General features: G+C 41.9%; 1 protein-coding gene across 4 annotated transcripts in view; it reads left to right on the forward strand.

Moving 5' to 3' along the window:
• NR1H4 (nuclear receptor subfamily 1 group H member 4) overlaps window positions 1–25,970 on the forward strand; it is a 479,217-nt gene that overhangs the window by 426,056 nt on the left and 27,191 nt on the right. For all 4 annotated transcript variants that reach the window (XM_078678713.1, XM_078678729.1, XM_078678721.1 and 1 more), the window contains one exon: window positions 4,902–5,048. In XM_078678713.1, the coding sequence (XP_078534839.1) occupies window positions 4,902–5,048 (147 nt within the window). The remainder of the gene's footprint in view (window positions 1–4,901; window positions 5,049–25,970) is intronic.

Raw genomic sequence — 25,970 nt, forward strand, 5'->3', positions numbered from 1 at the left:
CATTCATCATAGTGACTAAAATAAACAACCCCTATGGCTGTCTGTGTCTTAATTATTACAACCCTAACATGGCAGTATTACAAACGATTCCACAGTGCTCATGGAATACAATGCACTTCATTGCCTAAAAATGATAAATATGTTTTCATCGGCTGATGCTCCACCCATCCCTTTTAGGGTTGATAGCTTTCCATCAAAGGAGGCCCCATTAGCTCTGTCGCCAGAATGCTTTCTCCGAGGGCCCTACAGAGGAGAGATCATCAGAGAAAGAGCACATAGCAGCAAACACCCTATTAAGGGTGGACAGCGTGATATCCTTTTTTCCCTGTCTATCACCACCAGGTAGTTTTTGTTTTTCAATAACAAGCCCCCACTTTGAGAGTATGTTGAAGTTTGGTGGACGGCCAGCACAACCAATGGCAACTGTCCAGCAAACTTTCTATACATTGCCCCTGTCAAGGTTCATTGATCACCACTGAGCCGGTGGCGATCTCTAAGTTTGGTGGATTGTGTTCTGTCAGGATGACTGTTGTTAGGTCCTCCGCAATCTGATGGACAGAGTACTATCTGCCAAATTTTAGATCTGGCCCTTAGTATTGAAACTGTAAAGGGAGTTTTTTTTCATGTTTCGGCAAATCAGTCATTAGTGTATGACATATTCATTGTAACTGAAAGATCCAGAAGACAATATGTGTAAGAAAGAAAACAATACCTGTTTGTTTTAAGCATTCCACAGTGGGGGCACCTCCTAATGTTGGTGAACACCCACGAAATCACATGTTTGTGGAAACACATAAAATATTGCAGGCAGTTTCCCACCCTTAGAAAATGGTCAGTGATATACTCCATTTAAGAGGCAGATTAAATTCCTTTTAGGGTGGGAAAGAGGAGAGAACACCCAAACAATGCGTTTGCTGCAAACACCAAGTGCGATATTAGTTATGCATTACATTTTATTATTCAGTGTACTCTGGGAGTGCTTTGCAAATTTCAAAAATTTCAGAATTTGCCTAAGGGCAGTTGAAACCATATAGGAGCAGATAGCCAACTTTCTTTGTGAATTGGGCTCTAAATCACTGTCCTCTGCTAAAACTTAGATAAACAGAGTTGTTATGCATTATTAGGTCTGGTGTAAACAAAGGCTTTTTGATATTACTAGAATTATATTTATAACTAAAATGAAAACAATGGTCCATGACCAGGATATGAATATAGTTATTATTTGTCCTGCAACTTAATTTCTGCGGATGAGGTAATGAATAACATATAAATGATACTGATACATCCAGATTCAATGTTTCTATGTATCAATTCAATGAACCACACATATGAACTACAACAATAAATTCAACGTCATTTATTGTAAAACAATTCAATTGTGCATAGAATGGCCTCAGGTTGCGCTCGAGAGGATAGGTGAAAAAAGGGGGATAAAGTAGTGATGTGGGAAAGTAAGACGGTGAATCAAGAAAATAAAGAAGAATAGTTCAATATTTCAATTACTGATAATGAAAATCAGTTTCCATAAAACCTGTCCATAAACAATTTACATGTCAATCTGTAAATTTTTCCTGTATTCAATACATTTTGTTGGTATGATAGAGTGGATGGTAGGTACAGGTCTTGATCAAGGTATGGGCGTCGACGTTTCGACTAGACTATGCAATGTGGAAATTGGACCCTTTGCTGCGAGTCTTCATCAGGACAGAAAGTGCAACCTACACCTGCAGCCAAGCCTGGCTAAACAGGTAATCCATTAGATGTGCCTAGAGGCCCAAGTTCACCTCGAAGCGGTAAATCCGGTGTGTTGCATTCACATCACCAGGATCATGAAACATCAATTTCGCAATAATTATGAAGAATGCCCCTCATCTTCTGTAGGCGCCATCCGTGTAGAGGACTGCTGCTGCCGTCGGTTTATCCACACTATGTGTGGGAGGGTATGCTCAGACGTGAGTCCCTTGCTCATTGTACCATCAGGATTCAAGCAAGCCGGGCCGAAGAAGGCTGTGATGCCAGAAACCGGTCCCCGGAAGCTTGTTTCCTTACCAGTATAAGAATTGGCTTGGTAGTTTGGTTTGCCCTGTTCCCATCATGCACTGGGACAGGAACAGACTAATTTGCATATAGCCAGGTTCTGAGCTGGGATGGTGCATTGAGCTAAAAAACGGTGATGGAATAAAACCATGATCTCTTGACTTGGTAAGAGTATTCTGCATCATTCAGAAACTCTGTCCATCACCACCCCCCTTTTCCAAATTCAAGACCTGTACCTACCATCCACTCTATCATACCAACAAAATGTATTGAATACAAGAAAAATTTACAGATTGACATGTAAATTGTTTATGGACAGGTTTTATGGAAACTGATCTTCATTATCAGTAATTGAAATATTGCACTATTCTTCTTTATTTTCTTGAGTCACCGTCTTACTTTCCCACATCACTACTTTATCCCCCTTTTTTCACCTATCCTCTCGAGCGCAACCTGAGACCATTATATGCACAATTGAATTGTTTTACAATTAATGACGTTGAATTTATTGGTGTGGTTCATTGAATTGATACATAGAAAAATTGAATCTGGATGTATCAGTATCATTTATATGTTATTCATTACCTCATCCGCAGAAATTAGGTTGCAGGACAAATAATAACTATATTCATATACTGGTCACGGACCATTATTTTCATTCCAGTATTGCGCCCAGGTCCGGTTTGACCTTAGGGGCAACCCCATTATTAATAATGGCTATATTTATAACTAGCTTACCCTACGCGCGTTGCTGCGATCTCCGAAGAAAGGAAATTCAAGGAAACTCGTTATGATAACATTCAATTTACATTGTGTCATTTTTATTGAAACTTATTCATTTTAATATGGAAAACATTTCAAAGTGTCATTTTAATTCTATTTATTTATTCGAGTGCTTGTGGATACACGGTTTTTTGTTTTTCCGTGTGGTGCGTACATCCGTATTCGAAAGATTATGAGGGCCCTGGGGGGCCGATATTTAAAAGAAATTTATGCCACAAACCTTCGCGGGAGTGTACTCAACAACTTTCCAAAGTTTCCTGGTGATCGGATGAATGCTGTTTTAATTCTATTTATTTATTCGAGTGCTTGTGGATACAAGATTTTTAGTTTTTCCGTCTTGTGCGTACATCGGTATTCGAAAGATTATGAGGGCCCTGGGGGGCCCACATTTAAAAAAAATTTATGCCAGAAACCTTTGCGGGAGTGTACTCAACAACTTCCCAAAGTTTCCTGGCGATCGGATGAATGCTGTTTTAATTCTATTTATTTATTCGAGTGGTTGTGGATACACGATTTTTTGTTTTTCCGTGTGGTGCGTACATCAGTATTCGAAAGATTATGAGGGCCCTGGGGGGGCGATATTTAAAAGAAAATTATGCCAGAAACCTCTGCGGGAGTGTACTCAACAACTTCCCAAAGTTTCCTGGCAATCGGATGAATGGTGTTTTAATGCTATTTATTTATTTGAGTGCTTCTGGATACACGATTTGTTGTTTTTCCGTCTGGTGTGTACATCAGTATTCGAAAGATTATGAGGGCCCTGGGGGGCCGATATTTAAAAAGATGTTATGCCAGAAACCTTCGCGGGAGTGTACTCAACAACTTCCCAAAGTTTCATGGCGATCGGATGAATGGTGTAGTAATGCATAAAGGACAAACAGACAGACAGACAGACATACATTTGTTTTTATATATATAGATATACCTACATAGCAGGGTTTTCCCCAGCCCTCTTCATCCATTGTTCTGACATTGTGTTGGTTAAAAACATTTCTTCTGCCCACCACTGAACACAGAATGGGCTAATGGGTCAGCTCACTTCAGCCATTGGCTAACTCCAATTTATTTGAGGGCAATTCGCCCTTTCACAAGGAGTACATGCACACACTATAGGCCTGATTTAGACCTTGAAGGATGGGATACTCCAACACAAATGTGACGGATATCCTATCCGCTATATTACGAGATCATTATATCCTATGGCCTTTCGAGTACAGCGGACGGGATATCCGTCACCTTTGTGGCAGAGTATCCCATCCCCCAAGATCTAAATCAGGTCATAAGTCACAAAGTAGTTCCCTGCAGTGCCACAAACTACTACGATAGTGTCCTTTTGAGAGTAAAAAAATTGTTTTTGCTTTTAGCCTTTTTTGTATTTTTTTGTATTTTTTTTTAGTTAGCGGGAGCCCACAGATCCCTAATAATAACATTTTGTGAGGGTGAGGTTTAACTTAAGCGATGATGAGTGCGGAACATTTAACCATGAAAAGGTAATAGATTTAAGGTATAGAAAACAGGACAACTTTGTGAAAGTGAATCTCATTTTGAAGACCTTTTAAACAGTCCGATGTCCAAGGAAAAATACATCCCAAAAAACGTTAAAGACAAGTTATACAATAAAGAATACAAGTGTGACTAAAGTTCGGCTGGTTTTGGAAGCTGATTGTTGGATGACATGCTATTTAATAAGATTTGCTGAAAAGAAGAACATTTTCTAAAGCAGAACCGAAAGGGTATTTTGGCTGCTATCTTTTGACAATATTTTCTGCAAATGACCTACTATTTTCTCAGTGCCTTAATCAATTTGGTTACCTAAGAACATGTAGTTTTTTTGATTTTTTTATGTTTTTGTCCATGTAAAGGTATTTGTTAGAAATACCCCTTCTATCTTTTTAGCCACTTAAACTGTATATTTCAAGAACGTTGGCACAGGACTATTAAACCACAAGAATACTCGTGTCGGGTGTACTTGCACACGAGCACAAGTAGTTTTTAACCCCAACACGTGAAAAGAGCAATGATTCTCTGCGTTTTGAGTACTTGAAGATATACCTTTCAACAATCAACCTCATGTTTTCCAGGATTTCAATCTTTGGACCATGAAGACCAGATAGCCTTGCTAAAGGGCTCTGCAATGGAAGCCATGTTTCTTCGATCAGCTGAGATATTCAACAGGAGGTTGCCAAATGGGCACACAGACGCACTCGAGGAGAGAATTCGCAATAGTGGTAGGTTCTTTTTAAACAAAATTGTTTTATAGCATTTTTTTTTAAGAGGTAGTATAACTCTGCAACCTTGTGCCAAAGCTGTACTGTTATTGTAGGATTGATGCAAATATTTAAAAGACTTCAACATACTACTGATAATATCGGACACAAAAAAATACCATGGCGCAGAACGCAAAATGCACCCATCATTATGTGGTGCTTTTCCACACGCAAATCAAGGCTAAAAATGTGAAATAAACCACACAAAACTATTTGCACCTATTTTGCGCACATTATTACTCCTAGCTAGTGGTTTTGCACAGGAGGTGGCGTGTCAGGACCCTGTTTTCTGTGCTGCACTGGCTGGGTGTTTGCATTTCTTTTTCGCAATTTCATGGAATCCGTTAACTCGAAAAACTTCGATTTAGTGCATGTTTTGTTGACAGCAAAGCTCAGAACCACAAATAGGCAACTACTAACCTGCGTTTCTTAGCTCCGCTGTCTGACGCCCATGCACTAACTCGGAGCTCTATTAAGATAATGTATGCGCTGGAGGTGGGAAAAATAAATGCACAGACCCTTCTGTGCTGGTGCAGCACAGAAAACAGGCTCAGGAGATGGCTCCTGGTAGGATCTGGTGGTGCGTGGCTATGCAACAAATGAGTGAGCACTATTTGCGCATAATTGTGGGGCACTGATGATAAAAAGAGTGCAAATTACCATTTTAGCACTAGCACAGGGGTATAATGGACTGCATAATAGTAACTTACTAGGTGCTGATGTTTCACAGCAATGGTGATGCAACCGGTATAGATGCTGCAGTGAGCTGTACAGGGCAGTTTGTATAGAAGGGTACTTTGATAAGCATGGGAGATTTGAAACCATAAACACGTAATAACCCAGCTTGAGAGAAGCCTGGCAGAGTAGACATGAGGAGAGATATGAGGGAGGAGTTGATGGAAGTAGAGAAACAGAGGTGAGGAGAGCATAAGCCATATAGCGGAGACACTACATAGTATGGTTCGAATGAACACCTGTTCTATATGGACACCACTTTGACAACTTGTATCCCTTTAAAAACATAACAACACATATTTTTTTCTAAAACTATTCTTCGTTTGGTTTTTTTCTTGAATGTTTCATAGTACTGAATTAAAAAAACACTCAAGTCTAACACGGCCATCAAGTCTAATAAAATACGCCGGGGACGTGTGATAGTTGCAGTTCTAACATGAAAGAAGAATTGTGCTGCTCACAGCTTCCAGCAATAAAGGATAGTGTCATGCTGCCTCTACTCTTGGCAATGCTGGATGGCACATGGTGTTTGAGAGTACCACAGATGTTGGTCGTCACATTCTTCTGAAGAGGACCCTGCTTTGTCTCCATGTGCCGTAGAGGGAGAGGAAGGAAACAGGGCCAGCAGGTTTCTAGGCACACTCAACGAGAAACAGCTTTGTTCTACAGTCAGATTCTGACTCAGGCTGATAGCTTCCAAATGGGATTGTGGACCCATACGTTTCGCAAGTTCAGCCTGAGTGGCAGGCAGCATCAGAGAACATGTCAGATTCGAATCCAGTGCAGAGTGCCACCAATGATGCTTCAGCTACCCTTTGTTGCGTGGACCTTTCTACTGTCTCCAGTCTCACATCCTGTGTCAGGGTCAGTATTATTAAGATGACCAACAGGTCCTCAGTCTCTCTGCCCTCTTATGTTCAGAAATGGAAATAAAAGTAGAATTTATTTTTAGGAATTTACTTGACAGCTTCAGTATGATAACTTTGAGTTAATTACATTGCTTATTTGTATTGAAAGAATTCACTTGGATGTCTCCCTGTTATTTGTCAAAGTAGCTGTAATATTTGAGCAGGCTTCTGATGAAGGCTCCTGGCGCTCATTACGAGAAAACAAACATTGTACCGCTTCAGATAAGATCGTCTTTTAATAAAGCATTATTAAAAGTTTTTTTAATGGCACAGCTCTATGTGGTTATATGTAGGTTTCTTGAAAGCTGCAGTCTGATAAAGCGTCTTATCAGCAGTTATAGATGAAAGACGCCTCCCCCAAACTAATTACAACCACCCTCCATCAGATCATTAGGGGTTTATTTATTATGGGTTTTCTATCGAGTGCCATGTGATGTGTCAGGAATTAAAAATGTCAGTCATAATTATTAACAATCTTTATAAACAAAAAAGCCGCACAGAACTTGTCTCTAACATAATCAAGCAGTATGGGAATAACAAAAGGGTAGGCAAGCCCCAGAAGAAGCTCTTTATATGACACGAAATGAGAAAATAGCAGGATGTTGTAAAAATCATCCATCACTTTAATATCTAGAGAAAGGAGGAATAAATTACACAAATAAAGAGCACAAGTGTGGGTTTAATAAAAAGAAATGATTGGTAAATCGAAGCTTACAGTAATAGAAATAATTGAGGTTTATATGCCGATTTGAAAAGTGCAGCCTTATCACATATGGCAAGATACAACACAATATATCCTCATCCATGCTTTCATGATAACTCTCAAATAGTCAAGTCAAGTCAAGTCAAAAGGTATGTTTATTATGACCTTAGTCATTTAAACAGGTGCAAGAGAGTATCAAAAAGTTAAAACGATCACATCAAAACATTTAAAACATTATAACAATAAAATCCGTCAAATATAAGTTAAAACTCTTACACACGCTTCTTCCTTTGTCGACAACCATAAAATTGCATTTAAGTTAGCATTCCGCATTTATGAATAAAACCCATTCTACTTCCTTCTGCTAGACTAATTTCATTAATTTAAAATGCTTTAGAATATACATGTTATTCCCGGTTTCTTAGATCACTCAATGCTGCTTTTATGTATTTCCCAAGAGCAATCGCAATATCGATAGTGGGTATTTCAGTTAATAAGTTAGCTGCCTGCGCTCTAGAGCTTATAGCATATTTTAGGAACACGGGTCGTAACCACAGTTTCCGCTGTTCCAGTAATAACAGGCAATCAAGAAGGATGTGTACCAGGTCTCCTTTGCACCCCAAATTACACTTACAACATCCATTTTTATCTAACAATTTATTTTTCAGATCTTTATTTGTTAACAATGGGTTTAAACCAACCCTCAGCCTTAAGATCTCCTGCCTAAGGCCGCGGTTGGGAAGGATGTCTAGGTAGGGGAACCAGTTTTCATTTAGCCAAGCGCCCATCATATGTGTTATTGATTTCCTTTTCGCTAAATATTCCATATCGGTCAATCTCGATATTTCCTTCCCCTTTAATTTCAACTCACTCCTAGTACAAAGGAGTTGATGTGTTTCCTGGTTTACCTCTACCTTTAATTTTTTACAAATTTGCGTAACTCTTTCCCTACACATTTTTGCCCATTTTAGATTACTCGATAGGATTTCCTTCTTGCACCATTGTGCTACTTTTTGTCCCTGAGGGTCTTCCAGTCGTTTCCAAAGTCTGAGTATTGCCATTTGAGTTAGTGTCTCCCAGGACTTTGTGCCTATTTCCCTTCTTATGGCTTGCACCATAGCAGATTGTGGGAGAGAGAGGAGTCCTTTGAGGCATTTTCCCTCTACCAAGTCCCAGGCTCCTTTACCGCTCAAATAAAGGATTTCTGCCCCATACAGAACTTGGGAGGGTATCATTGCCTCAAAGGCCCTTAGCATTGGTCTGTGCGACATCTCTCCGTAATCCCTATTAAACATTTTTAGGCCGCATATCGATGTGTGTGCCTTGGCTTTTTGTGTATCCCAATGCATATCCCATTTTAGTCTTTTGTCAAACCATATACCTAGGTAGCGATACTCATTCACCGTCTCCAGTTTAAGCTCACCTAGGTACCAATTGAATCTGGTTAATTTTTTCCCAAAGCAAAGGACTTTAGTTTTATCCAGGTTGACAATTAGAAATTTATTAACACAGTATGCGTTGAAGGCATTAAGCTTACGCTGGAGGCCTATCTCTGTCTGATCTACTATAACCAAATCGTCTGCATATAATAGGCAGGGCACCTTGTTTCCGTTCATTCTGGGACTTGCACTACCCTCGACCTCTAGATGGGCCGGGAGGTCTGACAGGAATATAGAGAATAACTGCGGCGCTAACACACACCCCTGTCTTAGGCCGTTGCTGATGGGTATTTTTTGCGTTAAAGAGCCCTCCGTATCCTTGATGACTTGGGCCCAGTTCTCATTGTGTAGTTCCTTTATTATTAACAGAAGGTCACTCGGGATATTTACTTTAAGTAGTGTTTCCCATAGGCATGCGCGATCAACTGAGTCAAATGCTGCTCGGAAGTCAACGAAACAACAGCACAACTTGCCATTTTGTTCCGTTGACTTCTTCGCCATCGCCCACAGTGCAAACCCATGGTCTATAGTTGAGTGTCCTTCCCTGAATCCTCCTTGCTCTATAGGGACAATCTGGAGCTCTTTTACCCATATGTTGAGTTGATTCAGTACAATTTTAGAGAAAACTTTCTCTCCTATATCAAGGAGGTTAATCAGGCGGTAGTTTTGTGGTGCCTCCATGCTACCTTTCTTATGGATGGGCCTAATTATTGCACCCTTCCAGTTAGATGGCATTTTGCCTTCTGTTAGTATTGTACTAAACATCTGTGCAAAAAATCCTGCCCACCAATTTATGTCTGACTTTAGAATTATTGCTGGGAGATTGTCCGGACCTGCTGCTCGGGATAGTTTCAGCTCTCTTATTGTATCTTCTACTTGTTTTACGTTAAATTTAGCTTTAAGGTCTGCTGATATTTCCTGCCATTTATGTGTCACTACCTGGGTTATAGGGGCTCTTGTCCCATACAATTCCCTAATATACTTTTCCCATGCGGCCTCACTAACTACCCATTTTAGTTCCCCATCAGGAGGGCTAAGGGCTGCCTTTACCAATTTCCAAAATTGTCTTAGGTTTTTTTCCTCAATCGCTTCCAGCAGATTTGACCAGCATTTCTCTTTAAATGTCCTTTTAGCGTCATTTACCATTTTTTTATACTCTCTTTTTAAACGGATTACCTGGTCCTGTCTCTCCTGGCTGAAGTTCATTTTTTGTTTTCTTTGTGCTGCCCGGATCTCACGTTTTTTGGATTGACACTCCACTGAAAACCATTTTACTCTACTGGGTGGTTTTCCACTAGTATTTTTGACCCTTTTCAGTTCTATTCTTAAACAACAGACAACTTCCTCTAGTTTTCCTATGAACCAGTTCAAGGTTTTATTCTCTAGATTTTCCGGCTTTATTTTAATTTGCATAGCTAACAGTTTTGCCTGATATTCCTCCGTGAGTCGTGTCGTCACACGTCTAGGGTACTCCACCTCCTGGGGGATCACTTTATCTCTGGGTAAACTTCTTCCCCCTTGTATTGTTAGATATAGAAGGTTGTGGTCACTAATCTCTTTTTGTTCCAACCTAAATTCCCGTACTTGGGGGAAGTTCCAGGCATGTAAAAACATATAGTCAATTGGGCAGTTCTGAGAGCCTACTTTAAAGGTTTTCCCTGCTGGGCAGTCGTTCTTCATTCTTCCATTCAAGCATTGGAAACCCCTGCCTCCTAGGAAATATACCAGATCTGATTCCTGTTTTGATATCTCCCCTGCTGGGAACCTTGCTGGGTTTATTCCAAACACCTCTAACATTTCTCTGTTCCAAATATCTGCCTTTTTTGGGTTAAGTTTATGATTGAAATCCCCCATTATTATCACGGTGTCCAATACATATTTTTCTACAACAGAATCTACATCTTCTTTAAACAGCTTCATCTCATTCTCATATTCTACACCATTCTCCCACTGCATGTATACATTCATTACAGTCAGCATTTTATACTTCTTTTCCACTGTCAATAATTCTATTCTGCTAGTCAGAACCCATTTACATTTCATTTTTATCGGTTTTACTTCTCTGAGCACTTTCGTTGAAACCAATGTCATTAATCCACCCGACGGACAACCATAGTTCTTTTTCTTGGCCGGGCGATTTAGTTGTAGGTATCCTTCATTAATCGGGGTTTCGTCGCATGACCAGGTCTCTTGCAAGCAGGCAATGTCCACTTTATTTACTATATCCTTTATAGTTTCTCTCTTTTTCTCATTGCCTAGCCCATTTACATTCCATGTCAGGAGACCTAGACTATGCGACACCCCCTCATCCTATTCTATCTCACTCATGCCACCCTCTTCTCCCTCGGCTTCCGTATGACTCCCGTTTAGATCGAACCTTGGGCTACTACATTGTGACCAATTACCCCATGGGACTTCGTTTCCTGTATTGTCTATTTCTATATTCAGACAACTTTGGTTCCCTTCCTCGTCTTTATATAATCTCACCTGTCTTCTCCCTAAACCTGCATGATACTTTAGGAAGGTATTGTCATTGGGGGCTTTTACTTCCCTCTCCGGGATTATTCTTATTCCCTGGTGGTTTATCTCGCTGGTTGCTTTGAGGATTGCCATTTTTACCATGACTGAGTGTAATGATACTTTTGTTATTTCTTTACCATTTCTGGTCTCCACAAAACCAATTTGCCGGAGATCGCTTGTACTGATCCCACATAGGCTACTACATTCTGCGAAGACTTTCAAGATCTGTGCTCTGTTCAGGGGATTCCTTTTCCTGTTCGTACTCCCATTCATACTTCCCCTTTTCCCCGGCTGCATATGGTCCAAATACACCCATTTATTTTTCTCTCTCTCTTGTACTTTTTTAGGGGTTTCATATTGATGCTGTCTTGCCTTTGGTCTCTCTGATCGCAGCCCATTATTTCCCGTTCTTGGAATTACCTGGTCTTGTGGGCTTACGGCTCTATTACCCCTATTTGGTTGTCCTAAGGCTATTCTTACTTTCTGTTTCGTAACACAGGGTGTTAATGGTTTCTCTTTTGTGACCTTTGTTCTCCCATTTTTTCTTGGGTTTATCGGGGTCGTTCTTAGGTTATACTCCCTTTGCCTTGGTCTATTTGGTACGTCTATCGGGGCTGATGCGTTTAGATCTGCCTGTGCCTGTGCCTCCCTCCTTACAATCCTCCCGTTTTTCTTTGCTTTTAAGGCTTGCTCTCTCTTCTTTCTACCCCTACTCTTAAGGGGGGCCTCTGTATACACCCCGTGCCTTTTTATCAACATTGGGCGTCTGGAGATGTATACATTTTCTGATGCTTCCACAGAGTCGTTTGTTGGCTTTTGGGTTATTGGTTGTGGGGATCCTACTGGACTTCCCGCGGATACCTCAACCAGTTCCATCTCTACCCTTTCATCAATCGATTGTTCAGTGACTGATGTGCTTTGCATCCTCGGCATTTGGTTCTTTATCCCCACTAGTTCCTCTTCGATCCTTTTTAGGTTCGATTTCTGGGCTTTCAATACTCCATTATTTGATAGGGTTACTTCAAGGATTCCTTGTAACGTCTTTTGTAATATCAATATCAGGTCCACCAATGATGAATTGGGTGTTACGGAACACTCCGGGTCCTGTGTGTGGTCTCTGCCTGGGTTTGTATGATGACCTGTTCTTGTGGGTTCTTGCTGTAGAAGAGAATTTTTGGTACCATGTTGTTGAGGGGAATGGGCTGGCTCACCGCCCCAGATTAGGCTCTGGCTCTGTATTTCATTTCCCCTTGGTTCCTCATTTCCCAGTGACTGTAATGAGAATAGTTTTGGTGACGATGAGAGCCGGGGAGCTGAGATGTGGATGTTTTGGCTCTGGAGCGTCAGGTTTATTAATACGGAATCCTCCATTCCTGCTTCCATATCGGGATTCACCACTACTGCTTCTATCCTTCCTACTCCCTCCGCGCCATGTTCTTCCGTATCTTCCTCGGGGTCTGGTCTTATTACTGGCTCTAAAGATTTGTAGTGTTTCCCTACAAAATCCTTTATAGCTTTAGAGGTTAGCGTATTGTCTTTCTGTTTGGAATTTGTTTGGACACAGTCCCTTTTAGCCTGTTTGGCATTTTTAATTGTCCTTTTAACTTTCCTTTTCTTGCGCCGCCCTTTATTATTCTCTGTAAGTGAGGCCTGGCTTTCTTGGCTCTCTTCCAAAGATATTGAGCCCTCTAATATTTTACTCTTCTCTGGGCTATCTTCTTTACGCTGGGTTTGCCCTTTTTTCGGTCCCATTTCTCGGTTTGGTTGCTTTAATTCCTTCCAATTTTTTCTAACATTGAGTTGATGGGAGCATTAAAATAAATCACACTTTCACCAGTGTTTGTGAAATTAATATCCGGCTACTTAGTTGCTGATCTTGAAATTAAGTTCTTTTACCATAAAACAAAAACAGACAGCCTCAGATGGAAAAGTTCTTTTTACATAAAACAAAACAGACAGCCTCAGATGGAAGTGTATCTTTAAGAGGCAATTGTCAAAATCGAAATCTCTCAGCTCAGCTTTGAGAGGCAGGAAGCCTCGGAGTTCAGCGTTTAATCAATCTTAGTAAAGAAAATAGCTAACCTGTGCACCGAGAAACAGAAACAAACTCGAGCACTTCCACGCTGAAGAGAACTCCGGCTTTGGTTGTCAGCTGTGCATAGTCAGAAGAAAGGGAGAGGCAGGCAGTCACACTCCGTGGCTTACTGGAAACACGATATCCACAAATCCCATAATGGCAAATACAGAAGTCACAGCGCAATGCAGATAAGACTCTCGACGAGGGCACCGGATTAACCTCACAAGTCTTTCATCCACAAGTCCACAGGCTCCACACTCAAAATGTCAAAACGCCAAACCGGGCGCCGATCTCCGTAGCTGCCTGCTCTCCTCCGCAGCTCCTCTGCCCCGCCTCCTCGTTGCACCGGAAAAGTCAGGTGACACCAGCCTCCACTCAAACTCAGTACACCAATGGACTCGATGCCCCGTCCACTCACCAGACCCTGTTCCTCTCAAATAGACAAATTGCCTGATTATAATATCCTTGCAAATTTACCATTACAGTGTGGTAAATATGCAACAGCACAGTGCATTTACAAATATAACCCCATGGAATGGGGAATTACGGTTTGAAACCGTTTTTTCAGATCCTAAAACTACACAGATTTCACAATTCACTGGTGTTTAAATGCATATATTTACCACCCTCTCTAAGCCTATGCAATTTTTTGGGAAGGAATTAGGGAATTGGGAAGGAATTACCAACTGGAAAAATTGGTATGTCTTTCCCATACCCGGAAAAAACAGTTGTCCATGACACTCTAGTACAAAGACTCTACGAAGCCGGCATAGAGTGGACTGCTCTCGACTGAACTAATGTCAGCCACACTCCCCCCCTTTCTTGTCCAAACCATACTTCACAAAAGCAGAGGTCCCTCAAGGCTTCATCATCTCACCCATGCTGTTCAACATCTACATGAAGTCATTACCTGCACTAATCAATCAATTTCACCTCACGTGCTATAACTATGCAGATGACACGCAAAGACTCCTTCAACTGGAATGCCCCAAAAACATTGTAAACTCGCCAATTTTCAATTGTCTCAAAGCTGTGGATCAATGGATGATGTGAAACCATCTCAAATTGAATGCTTCCAACATGGAGATACTCATGTGTGGCGATTGGAAACATTATGACCCACTGGCCGCGTGGCCTGATGATCTGGGAACACTGCCTAAAGACTCAAAGAAAGTAAACCTTGGAATGACCATGTACTCCAAGCTATCAATGAATGCTCAAGTGGACAAACTAGCAAGATCAAACAGGGCGGGCTGTGCTTTATGGCAGGCATGGAGGGAGGAAGGCAGGGATGGTCTCAGCTGCATCTCTGGCCTCGTACAGTGCCCTTGCTATTACTAGTGAGCAAGAGGCGCTGAGGTGGTGATATTGGTATTGGTGGTGGTGGCATTGGTGGTGGTGGTATTGGTTGTGACTCTGGTGGTATTGCAGACGGTGGTATTGGTGGTGGTATTGGGGGTGGCAATAATGGTGGCGGTGGTATTGGTGGTATTGGTATTGATGGTGGTGGTACTGGTATTGGTGGTGGTATTGGTGGGGGTATTGGTATGGTGGTGGTATTGGTATTGATGGTGGTATTGATATTGTTATGATGGTGGTATTGATGGTATTGGTGGTGATATTGGTGGTGTGGTGGTATTGGTGTTGGTGTTGGTGGTGACAGGGGTATTGGTGGTGGTACTGGTGGTGTCGGTATTGGTGGTGTTGATGGTATTGGTGGTGGTGGTATTGGTGGTGGTGGTGGTATTGGTAGTGGTGGTGGTATCCATGGTGGTGGTATTGGTTGTGGTGGTAGTGGTATTGGTGGTGGTATTGCTGGTGGTGTTGGTGGTAGTATTGGTGGTCGTGATATTGGTGGCGGTGGTGGTATTGGTGTTGGTGGTGTTTGCGGTGGTGGTGGTATTGGTTGTGGTGGTGGTATTGGTAGTATTGGTGGTGGTGGTGGTAATAAAACAGCCTTTTGAAAACAACCCGTCAGGTGGCTTCAGTGCAGATGACATGTAATACTGATGTGCTGTTGTCAGCTTTAGCCCATTAGCACAGGATTATGTGCAATCTGGAATTCTCATGACTAAATTCACACAATCATTTCTAAATCCATTTTACTTGGGAGGTTGAAACAGACACAAGATAATGCTAGGTTATGGTGATTGAAAGCAGGCGCCCATGTTATGGGGGCGGTGTGCTACTTAAAAAAAACGAGCGATTTCAGCTGAAGCAGCACATGTCCGGCCTGCAGTAAGAGAAACTCAATAAAGTAAATAGTGCTTACAGACTAAATAACAGGTCCCATGTAACAACCAAAGTAAAGGGGCCAGTCGCCACCGGAGGGTACAAATGAAGACAAGGCCGTACTAAGGAGGGACCAGCAGCCCTATTAACCAATCCGAAGGCAGCATTTATGAAAGACAATGACACAAGCCAATGTAAAATATAGGAGAAGAGTGGGCCCGGCTTCTCTCCCATACTCTACCACAGCCGTCTTGCAGAGCGAGCAGTGCATGCTCGCTGCTGCTAGGCTCCACCTAACAACAAACACATGGAGATCTCTAAATACTTCTCAAACCCTATAGTTAGCTAAACCCTATAGTACATTCGTCAGAAATAATTACATACATAGAAGAGGTCAATTTAGACCAACTAACATCCAACAAAAAGGAAAGCCTAGAAAGCCCCATAACTGCAGGGGAAAGTAAAACCTTCAATGACAGATGCGAGGATCTTGGACCACTTAAAAAAAAAAGGTGAAAAACATTGCGGAGTGCAACTCTTATCGACCATTCTTCCTCTAAAATATAGATGCATCGATCTATACCAAAATAATAGCTAATGAAATCTATAATTTGATGGCCGACTAGATACACCTAGCCAGGATGATTGTTGGGGGTGGGGTTGGAACACAAGGATGCTCACTATCAACCCTGCTCTTTATGGTCTACTTAAAGCCACTGGCACAACAAATATGAAATATAGCTGCCATCAAATGTGTGATGTTTGGCAGGGACGAATTCAAATCATCCCCATTTTCAGAAGACATATTAGTGGCCATAACAGAATCAAAGCAATCACTATCTCCGATCCTGGAATAACTCTACTGGTTCTGCAAGATATCAGAGTTCAGACTAAATGAGAGTCCCGAGGGATTAACACCTTGGTGAGCAGCGGGACGTGCATTAAACCCTATTCATCATTTGCCTTTAGAACAAAATATTTAAGATTCCAACTAGGGACTAAGTTGCAGAACATACACAATGCTAATTTCCTACCGCTGGCAATAGAAACCCAAACAGAATTACAAAGCTGGCATAATTGCTCATTATCTTGGTATGGTCAAATCGCCTCCATCAAGTGGCGATCTCATCCAATGTACTTTTTCTATTTCAGACAATGCTGATCAAAACGGACCGCCAGATTATCGGACAATTACACAGGGCACACTTAGAATTTTTGGGGCGGTGGGAGTGGGAGCGGGAGCGGAGTGAAGCAAAAATGGCAGTAAAAATAGCACAATGAAGTGGAGGACCATGGATACATGTCGCCTATCCCGATGGAGCTCACCTACGCTACCCTCTAGAGCAGTCAAACCAGAGAAACATTGGTATTTTATAGTCCACTTATTGGCAGGAGGCCCACTCTGGGATGTGCTCCAAGTATAGTCCTCAAATTCTGTTAAGGTCCCGGATAACAAGGGCTACATCACAAATTTGGGACATCATACACAAGTCCACGGGCCTTACCATACTCACCACTACTCGAAAATCCAGGCTTTCAGCTGAGATTAAACATAGAGGCCTTCAGACAATGGAGACATGCTCAGTGCATAAATATTGGTGATGTCTTCAAAAACGGAATAATAAAGTAAAATCTGTGGTTTAGGCGAGTCGGGGAAATTTAAATGCACACAAATCAGACACAAGGTCATGCAAAAAGAAAGAAGCAGCATATTCGAATAACTCTTGGAGAGTGATGTAGGACACACTCACTTCTAATTTCTAGAATATACAGACATTACCAATCAGACACATTATGCATAAGAGTGGCTCTCAATCCAGCCTGGAGAGAGACTTGGAAGAGGGATTCACCTTAGATCAATAGAAGAATAAATATCAAAACATGTATGGAGCGCGTGAGCATTCAAAACTTAAAAGGAGAGAAGCAGCCATCGAAATACTATACCTCTGGCACTAGACCCAATGCTGCCTACATACCATCAACACAAACACTGCTAACCCTACTGGCAAAATGCAGTCAAGATAGAATGATTATACATATTCTGCGGGAATGCCCCAAACTTGAATAAAAGCTGTAGACACAAAGATACATAAATCCCAATGAGCCCAGTAGAATGATAAAAATGGGGAAGGTATGGAAATCAAGCACTATTAGTGAATATGTTATTGCAGACTGTCAAACAATATTAACAAAATGGTGAACGGCAAGGACACCTAACACTAGACGACTTTGCTAAAGACTGCAGAACAGTGTGTTACTCAAGAATGTAAAGGAACTTACAGATAGTCATTAATTCACCTAAATTCCGTGGAACAACACCTGTCAATCGATGGCAGAAGCTGAACTTGAAGTACAAATGCAACACTCACCTCATCTTCTGATTCGTTGTGCGGAACTGAGAAACAGTTGGTAACTTCAAATGAGTGTTTATCAACTGACAAAGAAAATGAAAGGTTAGAAAACGAAACAGAAGAGCCTCTATGCCAGTTGCAGAATCAACCAATACAAAATGATATTTACATGACTTCTAAAGCTACAAATATTGGTAAATCGAATGTATTAACCTCACTGTAGAGATAAAAAAATCAAAAACAAGCATTTGCAATGCAATACATCTCGCATTTACGTAGGTTTGAGCTATTGGCATTGTAAATGACAATGCCTTTTATTTATATGTTGGTTTTTAAAACATAAATAAAAGGCATTGTCATTTACAATGGTAATAGCTTAAAGGCGTGTGACCGCCTTTTTTTAAAGCTAAAGTCTGGAAAAATCACAGATGTCGCTAAGGTGACCCATGTGGCATAAACAAATCATGAATACTAAATAAAAGTGTAAGCGGGCATGGTGCGCTGAATGTTGCAAGAAAGCACGTCATGCCTGAGGTACCAGAAACTCATTAAAGAACATAGTACTTATAGACAAAATAAGACGTAACCGTGTAACAACCAAAGTAAAAGGTCCAGTAGTCAAGGGAGGTTACAAATGAAGACAGAGCGGTACTAAGGAAGGACCAGAAAGCCTATTAACTAATCAGAAACTAGCGTTTACGAAGAACAACGACACGAGCCAACGAAAAGTATGGGCAGGGAGTGGGCAGGGCTTCAAGTGCATACTCTAATACAGCATGAATTGTAGAGCAGCGCATGCGCTGCCCAGGCTTGACCTAAAAATCATGTCACTTGCACCGAGATTGGGCTTATGGTGTTTTTGTTGGCTAGCAGCGTGGCCGTGATTTGGAGACTGCTGGCGCCATTCTGCGAAGGTTGGGAATCCTTTCCACCGGAGCTTTGGTGTTTGAAGGGGGAAAAAAAAGACACACACTTTTTTTATCCCTTCAATAATAAAGTATTTGCACCGATTTGACTTCATCTCATTTCATCTTCATTTATGTATATTACTTTTGCCTTTGATACCGTGCAACGCCCTAAGGTTGTGGGATTTCACAGAGGTATGGGATGTGATGGGGTTTTTATTGATCTGCTTCAGAGGATGCACTGGCATGCACCTGCTAAGATCTGTTATAGCACAGAGGGCGCTTTATCTCCTAAAATAAATGATTTTGTTGGAGTTTGTCCAGGGTGTGTTATAGCACCTTTCCTCTTTTTACTTTACTATATTAACACCTTCATCTCATAATGCATCTTAAAAAGTAGCATACAAACAGTGAAATATATTCTTGTGCAATAGTTGAGCAAGAGGTTCAGGTCATCTCTAGCTTCCGCCACTCTGACCACCTTCCAACCACACTGGGATCTCGTGAATGACCGTTTATCAAGCAAGAGCTACAGAAGGCTGTTTATGAAGCCTAGACTAAAGTTAAACTACATAATATTGAAAATACCTGACCAAAGGCTACATATAGCTCCAAATCCATCTGGGCGTAAAAACATTATGGTCTACTTCTTAAAATGTACGTCCTCTGCACAACTTGATGGAAACTCTTTGAAGGGCGGCCCCCAAGCTTAACAATGTGAAACTTTCTCCCACAGCATCCACGTCTATCAGCAAACAATCTGATATTCCTACAGGGACCAGACTTGGTTCATCTACGCATCTACTTGTTCGACACCCATGAGCCAAGATGCAAATTATCTATGCTACATGCCTGGAAGGCAAAACACATGTCTAAAAACTGCCCCTACTGCTTACACAAACAAAGCTGCAGTGAACTTTTTAGCTCTGGATCAAGGCATTTGCAAAATGTAACACTAAAGCAGACAAAAGACTTCGGAAATACTGCAGGAGGAGTCTGTCCCCATGTCACCAAGGTGAGGTGAACCAGCCCCACCTCCAGTTGTTTTCAAGGCTACTCCAAGTCCCTTATTTCGTGACCTTGAACTAGTGCTTTCAAGTGGCCAAAGAGTGATGTATCTTGCATTGACTGCACAGGTGACTGCACAGGTATAAAAGACTTTTCTTAAAGACCAAACTATCTAGAAAAACTCAATTTCAGATTTGCGCACAGACTTATTCAACCGTAAAGAAAATGCTTTTCTAGTCCCTTCATTATAAACATCAGTCTGACATTTAGCGACCAGTCTGGAATTCTGCATCATCGTCTTCTGTATTGAATTAGTTGCACATACTGCGGAAAATACCCGGTGCTGGGAAATTGATTTGATTATGGAAATTTGACTCTCAGCATGCAAGAATTGCTGGCTTATAAATGGTCTGTAATGGATTTAAGATGCAAGAGTTAAGACACAGTGTACTTTTTGGGGGACACTCTGCAGAGGCCCACGAATGCAGATCTCCACAAAGACGAAATGGTAAGAATGCTGCTCCACCCATATAAACATACAGCTTGTTTCACTAGAAGAGAGCATCAAAACGTGAAAATCTCTAACAAAATTAGCAGGAAACCAATTAGGTGTGTGTTACTGACGTCCTCTGCTTCTGCCATTCCATAAGAAGACAGACGTCGCTCCAGTGAGCTAACCTGCCACGGATGAGGACACGTTCTCAAACACTAGACCTGGAAGCTCAACAATCAAGACTTCTCTCCCCTATCCCTATACGTTCTTGAAAAGTTCACCGTCCCTAACCATTCTACAGCACTCCGTTGCTTCCTGTTTTTACTTTGTAAGTTGCAATAACAACCATGTGCTAAACTGACCTGTCCGTATAAAAACCATGTACTAGTCTATTCTTCCCAGGCAGAGTTGTACTGTCACTAGTTGGGAACTCTTTAAAAAGAAACTACGTTAACTTGCTCTAGTAGTCTGTAAAACATCTTGTGATTTTTATGCAAGTTTTAAGCCAGCACAAACTGATGAACCATTTCAATTTGTTCTATTAAAAACAAAATAGTTTAACAGGTGGGAGGCTCCTACAAACACTGGAACATAGCTGCCAAGGTTTGAAATTGCTGTGTGTGACTTTTTCATAAATTCAGTGTAATTATGAGTGACATTTCAACGACTATGAATGACATTCGGGAGCAAAATCAAGCAAGGAAGAGTTTACCTAGTCATCTAAATAAAGTCTACAAATAACCAAGTTTTAACCGTATACGATCCCATAGAGAAGCGCATTACCATACAATAATGAATTTCGTTGCGCGCACTGCATCACATTTTGTGATGCAGTGAGCGCAACGAAATTCGTTTTATTTATTTAAATGTTTACTTACCTGTAAAACTCTGTAATCCATACATTACTACCCCCCGCCCACCCTGCCCCTCCCCCTGCCCACATCACCGCCCTACAGAAACACCTACTGCCGACCGCTACTGAGCATCAGTCTACTCCAGGGCCTACCTGTCCCATGTGGATCCAGGCTGAGTCTTTCAGGATGTTTGCTGCCTAATAAATAAACAGGACTCATCTGACTCGAGTGACCAAAGCCACCACAAACTGGCACTGGGCAAGCCTCAGGAGAGTGAGCCCGAGGCACGAGACATGTATAGTTCTAAAGAAACTAAATTAAAAAGTGAGATACGTTGTCATTGCGCTATAATAAAAGCTGCACTCTGGGCAGAAACGTGACGTGGTTGGTGCTGATTTTGCACGCACAGTGAATGAGCTGCGTTTGTTGGTCACTGCTCCTTGGACCACCGCTACGAGTCCATATCAATAATTTGTGCGCTTTTAAGTAATAGGAACTGCTAACAGGCAGAGTCTGCAAATTAAAGCAATTACAACATTTTAAACTACACGGGCGGCATCGCATTAGGCACGTGACTCCGCCGCCCAGACTATGGAGCTGCCGATCCCGCGCTGTCTGAAGGAATTAATTATTCACACACCCATACAGTCAGGCGGCTGCACTTACTTCTCCAAGTTGCAGTAACTGGAGCTCGAGCCACCGCTTACCTCCTCAGAGAGTCTTCTGGCATGGACTCGGGTGCTGCAGTGAAAGTCCTGGCCAATGCTGCTGCAAATGTCTGCCTCTCCGTGCAATTCAAAGTGCCACAGCTTCGGTGATGAAAATGTAATTCACCGTGTTTCTGTTACAGTCAGCACGTAATGGCGGCCTGGGCAGTGCAAGCAGCAGGCAGTGCTGCGAGCGCCAAGACTGCGGCGGCGCCTGCACACCTTTAGCCAGCCAAAACCACTTTCTCCTAAAACTAACTCCCCTTAACATTTCCCAACCCCTCCCGCGGTGCCAGACTAATACTGGTCACATTACAATGACGTCAGGTTGTGTGAAAGCCGGGCAGAGCCGGGGAAATCACCATGAAACATTGTTGCATTGTGCAGTGATCCTTACAGCAGCCTCAACACTGCTGCAAGACTCAAGCCTGCAGGGAGAACAGTGTGCGCTCGCCAGGAAGGGTGCGCTGCCAGCTGCCAGCTGCCACACTTTCACTGACCCATGATATTTAGGCAGTGCCATGGGATGCTGAGATAGTATGAAAATGCGTGACAATGCATTTCAGTGCGGTGATGCGGATCACCACACTGAAATGCGTTAGCGTCACGACTGATGCATGATACTTGGCAGGACTGCTGGAAGACTTCATAATTCTAATAATAAGCAACGGCAAAGCCAATAGGTCTCGCCATTGAGACAAAATGGCTCTGCCAATGCTTTTTGTTCATAATGTACAGCATTGGCAAAATGGTGCCGCTGTGCAGCATGAACAAAAGGGGAAACATGAATTTGCAATGCAATAGGACTCGCATTTACATGAGACCTATTGCATTGCAAACGATAGTCATCGCGGACAACGGGAGGGAGGGCGGGGAAGGCACGGACAAAAGGAGTGAGTGGTGAGGAGGGAGAAGGCACGGACAACGGTAGTGCGGGCGGGGGGAGGTGGGAAAAGGGGGCGAGAAGGCACGGACAACGGGAGTGCGGGTGGGGGAGGGGGTGCGAAGGCACGGACAGTGGGAGGGTGGGGGGAGTAGAGAAGGCAGTAGGAGAACCTCATTAAATAAAATAGTGCTCACAGTTTAAATAACATGTACTGTGTAACACTCGAAGTAAAGGGGTCAGTAGCCATGGGACGATACAAATGACGACATGACCGTAATAAGGAGGGACTAACAAGAATATAAACGATTCCGAAGGCAGCATTTACGAAGGACAAAGACACCACCCAATGAAAAATATGGACGGGGGAGTGGGCGGGGTTTCCCTCACGTACTGAACTACAGCAGATCTTCACCAGAGCAGCGCTTGCGTGCTGACTCTAGGCTCGATCTAAAAATGAGTTATCACCAGTAGTAATCAGTAGGAAGCCAGCCAAGACACTAAAAAAGCCTCTCTGCTAAACACTTCAGCTAAGTTTCAGTCACCCAGTACAACAAAATATTGGTACATGGTACTGGAAATACAAATATAATTGTTCCAATGTTCATTTTCATTCAGTATTTTGTAATACTGGAATACATATAACTTGTGAATTTGAATTTTGGGCTATGGCCATAACATAAGCTAGTAGCTTTGGATGTTATATCTGCATTGTAACTTTAAAGTAAGGACTTTGCTGCATGGAGCAGAAAACAGACATGCTCTTTTTTCAGATGGACGGTGGAAAGATTCCATACACTCGTGATTCCCTTATTTAATTTTTGTGTAAATGCAACAAACGACTATGCAGAATTAAAGTTGCCTCACTAAATTGTCAACCATCGTGTCTTTAGAGCAAAATCTTTTTCATTTTGTGGTCACAGCACATGTAGCTGGATTCTGATCAGCAGGTAAAAGCTGATGAAGAGATGTGCAATATCTTAAGGAAAAAATTAATTGTGGAAAACTACAAAAAGATGGTTTTACTCATAATAATTATCAAAAATAAACCTTTCCATTTCGATTTTGTGACAAACATCTAGATAAATTTTAAAATGGTAGCTTTCGTAGTTGAACATACATACTCTCTTATTGAACAATGTTATTGTTGCTACTCTTTCAGCAATGAATACCTTAATGTATTCACCTCTTCGAAAGAGTTTGCCTAATTTTTCTTAAAAGGGAAAATTATTAAACCATTTTTCAAACTGCAGTTAACATGCAATCACTAATTCCTCTTTGATTAATTTCTTGTGAAGGCAGTGGCTTGATTACTCAATTCTTAAAATGTACATCTGATTGTATTTTCATTCAAATTCTGGTATGGTCAATTGGACAAACACTAACCTCCTTGAGTTTTGTAGCATTAAGCAGGACACTTCAGATCAGGTCTGTTTGACTCTTTTTAGGTCGCGCTTCAGCGCACCTGCGCTGTCTGCAAGACCTGTTGTAATAAAAAAATAATTTTTTCCTGCCTGCTACTTACCATTGGTTCGCTCCAGTGTCGCTCTTCTTTGCTGCCTCCTAAGTCGCTGCTGATAGCTCCCTTTCTGGTCAAGGCTGAGGAGCACAGGCCAAGCACAGTTTCCTTACACATGCATTGCTTATCTGTTGTTTTGAAGAACCTTTTTTCAAAGGTTGGATTCCGTCGTCGCTGCATTTGCGCGCATCCCACCCTCCCAGCTCAAACACAACGTTTCCTTTAATCGGACAGCGAATGAGCACGGATAGAGGTAGCCGTATTTCATGGGGGAGTCCCTTGTTCCAACTTATTAAAAGAAAAAACCTCTCTTGTGCAGGTTTGTGCCCTCAGTTGCTTTCTGTCACTGCTGCTTCTGCCCACTCCCCACCGTCCCAGGTCAAATGAAGAGTTTTCCTTAATCAGACTACGAATGAGTATAGAGGGAGGAAGCCGTGTTTCACGGGGGCAGTCCAATGTTCCAATTTATTAAAAGAAAAATCCTCCCTCGTGCAGGTTTGTGCCCTGAGTTGGTTTCTGTCGTTGCTGCTTCTGCCCACTCCCCACCCTCCCAGGTCAAATGAAGAGTTTTCCTTAATTAGACTATGAATGAGAACAGAGGGAGGAAGCCATGTTTCACGGGGGCAGTCCAATGTTCCAACTTAATTAAAAGAAAAATCCTCTCTCGTGCAGGTTCGTGCACACAGTGAACACAGAACTTCTGTCAAGTAAAAGCTGTTTTTATTAATCACTTAACGTGCTATTATCAGTTTTTTTTTTACAAATGATCCTCCTTTTTTTGTGATGCTGGCAGTGAAATTGATCCCAATCAGAAGTCACAGAACATATTTTCATGAAATCTTGGCAAGCGCACTACCCAGTAACATACAGGAAATAAAATTTACTTAACACAGTGGCAACTTGAATGTGGTACACTGCATCAATTTTCATTCTTAGTATGCTTAGAGCACATAACCCCATTCCCTGGTTTACGAATGCCACCTGCCAATTCCCAGAACATATCACCGGCCACCAGAGTAGCCCCGCCGCATCCACACAAATGTTTTCACAAAATTAATACAGAAGCGCCGTTGATCTAAATCTCATCTGATGTGTATAAGTAGCCTCTTGCCCTGTGTTTACAGAAATGTACGCAGGGAAAACAATTGTTCGTTTCTGTCACTGGAACATGGCCCCCTCCCAATGCTCCCTATTCCCAGCACATCTCACCGAGCACCACAGTAGCCCCGTCCCTTCCACACAAATGTTTTCACAAAACTTAATACAGTAGCTCTCTCAATGTAAATCGGCGGTAGTCGCTTTTCATGTAGAGCACGGGAAATCCTATTAAAAGAAAATGTCTCCCTCGTGCAAATTTGTGTGAGCACTGAAAACAGAATTTGTGACAGGTAAAAGCTGTTTTTTTATTCATCACGTAACATCCTAGTGTCAGTTTTTTAAAGATGTCCGCAAGGGAACACAGTTGTTTGTTTCTGTCACTGGAGCCTATGGCACTTTCACTGAGTGGGTAGCTAGCCGCTTTCAAACTTTTAAACGCGGTAACCACAAC

The sequence above is a fragment of the Lissotriton helveticus genome, chromosome 1_1, assembly GCF_964261635.1.
Source record: "Lissotriton helveticus chromosome 1_1, aLisHel1.1, whole genome shotgun sequence".
In the NCBI taxonomy this organism is placed as follows: Eukaryota; Metazoa; Chordata; class Amphibia; order Caudata; family Salamandridae; genus Lissotriton; species Lissotriton helveticus.